Consider the following 7,734-nt stretch of genomic DNA (forward strand, 5'->3'; position numbering starts at 1 on the left):
CCATGCATCAGCTATTTTTGTTTTGCAAACTAGTCAGGACTTGCACTTTTTAATTTCACTTGATGATTGATAACCAATACACATAAACACACAGTGTAAGATTTTTGAGTACTACAGGCCTATGTAAAACAGCCCAAACACGAGATCACAGATGGAAATCAAGGGGCAAAAAGATGTAACGTTTATTCAATGCTCTGGCTTTCAACTTTCAGTGAGTTCTTAATTTATTAGTTATAACTTGTTTTTGTTGGAGAGGGTTCAGAAAAGGCTGTGAGATTTTTCTAAGCGTCAGCTTAAAAATACTTACAACTATTTCTTAAATGCCAGCTTAAGAAATGTATAAATAAAATTCAACATTAAGACCTCTAAACTTGGAGAGACATGCTCAGAACAGGAAATGATAGTTTGTTAATAAAGAAAGGTAAATCATTCTCTAGGCTTCCGGTGGGAAACTTGGCAGTGAAAGGATTTTGACCTTAGTGGAAGGTAACTGCCACAAATGACAAATCAAGCAACTTTCTTCTTGCAAGTGAGGCAAATGTTTGACATAAGGCTGGACTGCATTCAGATCTATCATTCCCTGTGGCATATTCTTCTAGTTTTAACAAATAATCCTGCAAGCTTTTTGCACTGACCGTATTAATTCTCTTTTTTTTTTTCTCTCTCTCTGAGTAAAGCCGTGCAAGCCTAACATTTTTTGTGAATGATTACTTATTTCCTATTTGAAGCACAAAAGCTCATCACTTATAGAATAGGTCAAGCTTTCAGTGCCTATTAGTCCTAGTCTGGAATGAATTAATGCATTTTCCTATGTTCATTTTCCTTTTCTGTTGTAGGAACAGTATATGGGACAACTGTGCAAAGGAAGGAAACAAAAATCCTGCATTATCTTCAGGTAAAGCAGTAGACAACAACAACAAAATACACTTAAAAATTCTATTTTCGTTTTCGTATTAGACTCACTGTGACTATATCACTGTGAAGTCTGCAATTAGAAGTTCCAGTTTTCCCAACTCAGAACAATAAACGGGAGGGAAAAATGACAAGTAGCCCAGTTTAATTTCAAACGTTAATATATTTTCTATTTTATAGTGAACATATGCATCGTTCACCCCTTATCTGCAGCAACTATGACGTCCTCATAAAAAGGGGTGACATTTGTAAGATGCCTCTTAAAATAAATATTTTTTTATAAAATAATAAAACTTCAAATAAATATTCTTTACACTAAACAATATGTTGAAAAAATTAGAAAATAAAGGCTGAATTTTACTGTAACTGTACAATATACATGAAGTCCAAAGGAAATCAGAGTCTTGTAATAGAAGGTTTCCGTAAGACAAAATACAATCTAAAAACATACTGATTGATTCACATTCTTCCGAATGTACAACATATTAGTATAATATCTTGTGACTGTGCCATATCTTATGACACCACTTATTTTTCACAGTTGAAAATATTATTGTATATACAAAAATATAGCACATTATCTCTGGCAGAAAACAATGAAAAAAAGGAGTCATTTGCTAATTTACAAATTTTGCAAGTACTATTCACAAACAATAGAGTTGCCTAGGAGTGTCTGTGTTGCTTTAGCTTATGCAATATGTGGGTCACAATGTACTGCATCCCATGGTTTTTTTCTGTATCCCACTAGCTGGATTCTAACAAGCGCATCAGTTAAGGTGGCACACACAGAGAAAAGCATTTCACTGCAAACAGCAAAGTATATTCCCAACCCTTCTACTACAGTGCCAAGACCATAGCTGCTTAGTTGGTTGCATATGTAGGTTAAAATAATCCTTGTTACTTTAGTATTTCTGACTAGTGATGCTATGTTGGCTTTTCAAAGTTCCTGGGGGGGACGCTGGGAACTTTGCAGCAAACGGTGTTGGAGTGTTTACAGCGGCACCCAGGCCGATTTACCCGGTCGTAACAGCCCTGACACAACTTAAGGCAACCCTTGGCTGGTAGGTAACACCACAAGCAAGGCAGAAAGAGGGACACCACACCCATGGCGGACCATCTAGTGCAGCAATGCGACTGACTGCAGGAGCAGGGGTTGTCAGCACAGTTGTCCTCGTCATCGTTAGAGCAGTGATAGAAGAGGCCCTTCACGCAGCAAACGCAAGTCCCGTAATCGACCACGTTCTGGGCTGAGCAAAGACACTGCTTGTCACAGATCCAACACGATGGGAGGGTCCTCGGATAAGTGCACTCCTTACACTTACACTTTCCACAGTCCTCACACCTGTAGCTGTGCGCTCCCAAGTCTTCTTTGCTCAGCGGCTTCAGCTCACTTGACTTGAGCTCAGACTTGGGCTGCATTCGGACTATCCCGTCGGCAACTGGCCCTGAAGATGATCCTAGAAGTCTTTGTTCGGATGAATTACTGCTCGTACTTGTCCTTGTACTGCTCCGTGAACCTGTGCTGACCGTGCTGATGGATCGGGACAGAGGCGCCCGAGGAGAGGCGTGCGTTTGCGTGTGCTGAATCCGGCTAAAATGACGATGCTCGGGCAAGCCATGGGGCCTTTCGTTTTTGGGTTGGGTTGCTAGCCGAGGAGCGGACTTGACCCCCGGCCGTGGAGCCACCGTAGGTCCCTCTGTGTACTCATTCGTGTTTCGGATGGCTCTGATCTGGTCCAACGACAAGACGTGAACCTGCTGCATCAGGACATCCCGCAGGTCCGGCTCCCCGTGCGGTCTCCCAGTGTCACGCCGAGCCTGTAGCAAGGCCTGCGACCCGCTGCCGTGCTGAGCTCTCGTCTCCATCAGTGCCCGGAAGCGTGCTCACCCCGGCAGGCTTAGAACACATCTGAAATCCTGGAGCGACAAAGAGAGGATTCACTATTGCAACACATCTCATGCTCTCTCCAGCAGCCTTTCAAGCCTGCAGGATCCCACAGCACCACACACAACCAAGTAATGCATCAGCCATTAAAAAAAGGAGTCACATCTGGGGCGGAGCGCGGGCGCCGGTCAGCTGAAGGCACTTCCCTTGGCCTGTCCTGCCTACTCCTGTGGAGAGCTTAAAGGGATTCTGTTCTAGGTCCACGCATCTTAACTTGTGGCTCTAGAAAGTCTAGGTATTGTGCCTGCTAACTAAGGCTTCCCAGGCCGTCTTCTGGTTAGACCGTGGCCTTTAAAGTGATTACATTTCAGCCACTTGAAGTGACTCCTCTTTTCACATCAGGCTACTGAAAAACTTACATTAAAAAAAAAGAAATCCTGCAAGCATTTAGCAAGTGTAATGTGACCTGCTGATGACAGACATATAATTCTCCAATTTTGTTTAAAACTGGATAATATTTTGGTAGGCTAGCCTCTTTACACATTAAACTTTACATGATGTAAATAGGAAATTTTAGTTTAATACCAATGGTCCCAAGAAAAACACTAAATAGCAATAAAATGTTTGAGGTTAGACATTAAATGAGTTAGTGCTACCAAAAACTTCAACAGCGCAAGTAAAAATATCTCTCTCTGGTACTTTAGTGTGTGTCATACTTGCGTACACCACTGCGATTGTTATTTTAAGGCTCAATACTACAAAAGCAATGCTACCACAGTTTTATTTTTTTAAAAAGTGTAAAAAATTCCATAGACTACATTTCGAATTGTAAATATCACCAAGAGTGGCTTGTGGGACAGAGGCATGCATAATATGATCAAACAATGCCAGCATCCAAGAAGTCTACTTGATTCCGAATATTACTTTAAAGGATCATTAACTACAAAGTAGAAAGGCAGACTGAAGAATTTAAATGGAAACCCAGTAAAAGACCCAGAAGATGAGAACCTGTAAATAACCAACTTCCACACTCAGATATGCAAAAGTTGCAAGTACTGCCCTCTAAATCGGGTACTATTTGTTTTGCCTTTATCACATCTTAAAGTGGTTCCAAAATCCAATTACCTATACAAAAATCCAGAACAATATTTCACAATTAAAACCCAAGCAGGAACCAAGCTTCTTACAAGGACCACACAATGTCTTCAATTATACCTAGAAAGAGCACCACAGTGTTACTCTGTACACATCAGTTACCAACAATAATACTATACCGCGGTATAATAAACTATAGCCAAACAGTTTAACAATTAATATCTCAAGACACTGTCTTTATTCTAACAGCAGTGGAAAAGTTTTAACCTTTTAACTCCTGCCTCCCTGCCCTCAAGTGCTTTTTCTTTTTTTTTAAAAAAATCTAACTTCTAAAAGTGACCACCCATTTTAACCACTGCCAAATCCTGCTTTTGGACACAGAGTGTATGTCATGGTGTCCGTCCGTCCGTCCCCCCCCCAAAAAAAAAGTCTTGCAAACTTATCTTGAAGCATTGCTTATGCTTTCCTCAGATTAAAACCTTTGCCATAGAAAAAGTTCCAACCAACAGGCTAAGCAGACATCTCCTCACCTGAAACTATCTGGAGATAGAAAAAGAAGAGAAAATAAAGTACTTTCCCCATCCTTGAGAGGAACCAGCAGCCCTACCCGCCCTCCACGCCCAGACTGTAGCCAGCCTCAGCAGCCGAGCAGACACGCCGAATCAAACCTGCCTCTCCAGAGATGACAACCCAGCGCAAAAGCCAAGCTGACCCTGACCTGCAGGCGCTTACGACGACCCCGGTCTCGGTGGCGGAGCCCCCCTCAGGCGCCCAGGCGGGAGCTGGAGGAGAAGCCTCCGCGCGTCGCCCCCGTCCCCTTCACAGGCTCCATCGCGGCGCGGAGGGGGCGCGCAGCAGGTGGGAGGCGGCAGCCCCCGGCCCGCAGCAGCGCGGCCGCAGGCGCCGCCGGCAGCCCCGCAAGTGCAGACAACCTGGAGATAACCGGGAGACATCCTCTGGGCTGGGAGGTGGGAGGGGGCTGCTGCAGCCGCCTTATCAGGAAAGTCAAACCCATGCTTCCTTTTAACTCTCCCCCCCTGCCCTCCCCCGGGAGATGCTAAAGAAGCCGTCCCCTCCCGGGTAATGCAAGGCGCCCTGCAGACGGTTTGAGACAACACCTCCGGGACAGCGGGGCGAAGGGCAGATTACCCCCTCTCGCCTTGCCGTAAGCACCCATTCAGCTCCACAAAGCCCGCCGCTGGAAAAGCTCCTCTTATTTTACGCATATTCTGCGAACTGTCTGAACTTCAGCCCGCGCCCCCCTCCGCCCCAGCCCGAAGGGCATTTTCAGCGGGACGTCGGTCCGAGCCGGGCGATCCTCCTTTTTCTCCCCTTGAGAGATCCGCTAACAGGACAAGATGCACACCTCCAGCACGCTGACTTGCAAACATACATTTGCCCGAAAACGCTTACGGGAAAGCACGTCTCTGCCTCCTCTGATCTAGCACTTCTCCCCTTTGCCTCCACCAAGAGCAGAGAGGCAGCAGTTGCCTTTTTGTGTGTGCATGTGTGTGATAACACGATCCCCCACTTCCAAAAGCCAAAGTCCACTCTCGCAGAGCTCAAGTGCCATCATTGCTAACTTCTCCTAGCTGGGATTGGCAAAAGGGCGAGCAAGGGGGCCGGGTTTCGCGTTCGGCACATTTGGGGAAGTTTAAAACGCAAGGGGCTTCTTGCGTGCTGTGGAAAAACCCCGTGTCCCGGAGAAGGCGAGCCGAAGGGGGAGAAGTCCTCTGCCCGTGAATTTCTGTTTTGTGTCCGGAGCCTGTGCAAGGCACCCCCACCCCCATCCCCACCGCACACACACCAACCACCTCCTCTTCTTTCAAAGTGCTTTGAAACCCCCATTAAGGGCCGAGTGTGTGATCAGACTATGGATTAGGGCAAAAGGGACTTTACCATCGGGGTGGGGCAAACTGACACACAAATAGCTTGCTGAAAACACCAGCAGCTTTTTTGGGGGGAGAGGGGGGTTGTTACAAAGTAAACCCACCAAAGGGAAAAAAAAAAAAGTAAAAGCAAAAATTAAGGCTTTCCTTCCCCTCCACACATGCCCTCTGCATAGAAGAACCTGGGGAAGAACTGTGCTCGTCTTATGGATCGAATTAATTTCATCACGCGAGAAATACATATGTGTATACACAGGCACACACTCACACACACATATATTTATACCAGACGTGCACTCACTTCCGAATTGCACGGATCTCCCGACGCCACTACAGACGGGTGTAAATCACGCACCGAAAGGCGGTTGCTCGCTCTCCCCCAAGACGGGGGGGGCAAACAGCCCCGGCGCTCGCCAACCCCGCAGCGCCCTCCCTTCACCTCCCCGCGGGGCTTGTCGGAAACCCACGCGTGCCCGGCGAGGCAGGAGCGCGCAGGACCGCCCGTGCCCGGCTCCCCGCAGCAGGGAGAACATGCCGAAGTCCCGTTCCCCCCTCCCGCCCCGCTCGCAGCCCCCGCAGGCATGCCTGCGCGCCCGCGCAGCCCTCCGCCCCCCGCGCAGCCTTCCGCCCCCCGCGCCCCCGAGGCACCCCGGCGGGGCGCAATCGCGGCGCAGCCCGCAACCCCCAGCGGAGCTCCCCCCCCTCCCCGGAGAGAAACCGCTCCGAAATCCCACCTCCGGCTCCTCTCTGGGAAAGGAAGGAGAGGGGAAGGGGGGAGAGGGAGAACCTGTACGAATGGAAAAGGGATCGGCCTCAAACATTTCCACGAGTTTTCTTGCAGCAACCAAGGGGGGGGTTACTGAAAAGCTTGTTTTGCAAAGAAGGAAAAGGCTCTCACCGTGATCGCGGCGCTGCACCAAACCCCTCTCTCTCTTGTATTTTCTTCTTCCTGCGGTTTGCAAATAAATCCAGCCCTAAAGCAAAAAAAAATTCTTTTCCAAACACTGCTTTAGTCCAACTTGCAAATTAGAGTAAGAATGATCACCGTGTAAAAAAGTCCAGAGCAAAGTTAGGTCCCTCTCCCCAGATCGGTTATAAATACATGTGTGCGCGTATATACTATAATAATAATAAAAACACCTCTCCGGATCGGGGTGGGTTTTCTTTGCTCCTAAAGAGAAATCACTCAGTCTCTCACACGCACACTTTCCTTTTTTTCCTCAATGAACAGGAGGCCGAATCGCCAATACCAAGTCACTTTTTTGTTGTTGTTGCAAATGATCGAGAGGAAGGGGAAAGCCAAAGAAAACAAAATAAAGTGGATCTAAAATAAAATCCCAAAGCTTTCTTCCACTGAGCTCCTCCAGAAAAGCAGCTTGTGCAATGTAGCCGTTCTGCTGAGAAGCTGCTTGCTGCAAGCTCCTCTCCCCTCTCTCCCTCTAGCTTTCTCGCTCCCTCTGCGAGCGTGTGTGTGTTGCAGGCAGCTCTGTGGTTTGCAATCGGGGGGGGTGTTTTGGGAGCGCAGCGGATTTGTGGCGGTGGTTGTTGTTGTGTGTTTGGAGGAGGTGGAGGAGGAGGAGGAGGAGGAAGATTTGAGATCTGAGCTGTAGGGGCTCGGCGTTTTTCTGCTCGCTCGCTCTCTCCCTCTCTCTCTTTTTCTTTCCGGAGGAGGTAGGGTGATCTCTCTGCAAAAGCAGCAGTAAATGGCGTCATGTGGATCTGAGGAGGAACAGAGCAGTTGTTGTCCCAGAGGATATATCGCATCCGGTCCCAGCTCATTGGCTCTGCGGGGCTACATTCACTGGCGCTCCCAGCGCCCTGCCAGCACTCCGAGCTGCGGGAGGCATTCAAAAGGGCAGCGCCGCCGCGCCGGCCCCGGCCCCGGCCCCGGCCCCGGCCCCGGCCCCGCCGCTGCCCTGCGCTGCCCTGCGCTGCCCTGGCCCCGGCGCTGCC

The 7,734-nt window shown here is 48.2% G+C and overlaps 1 protein-coding gene across 1 annotated transcript; it reads right to left on the reverse strand.

The window, feature by feature from the left end:
- Positions 1-1,114: 1,114 nt before the first annotated feature.
- On the reverse strand, positions 1,115-7,392 carry SPRY2 (sprouty RTK signaling antagonist 2). Its single transcript, XM_059819237.1, has 2 exons — positions 6,680-7,392; positions 1,115-2,829 (listed from the first exon to the last, which is right to left on the reverse strand). The coding sequence occupies exon 2, from the start codon at positions 2,776-2,778 to the stop codon at positions 1,837-1,839; it is 942 nt and encodes a 313-aa protein (XP_059675220.1). The 5' UTR covers positions 2,779-2,829; positions 6,680-7,392; the 3' UTR covers positions 1,115-1,836.
- Between the last annotated feature and the right edge of the window lie 342 nt (positions 7,393-7,734).

This window comes from Gavia stellata, chromosome 1 (assembly GCF_030936135.1).
Source record: "Gavia stellata isolate bGavSte3 chromosome 1, bGavSte3.hap2, whole genome shotgun sequence".
Taxonomy (NCBI): Eukaryota; Metazoa; Chordata; class Aves; order Gaviiformes; family Gaviidae; genus Gavia; species Gavia stellata.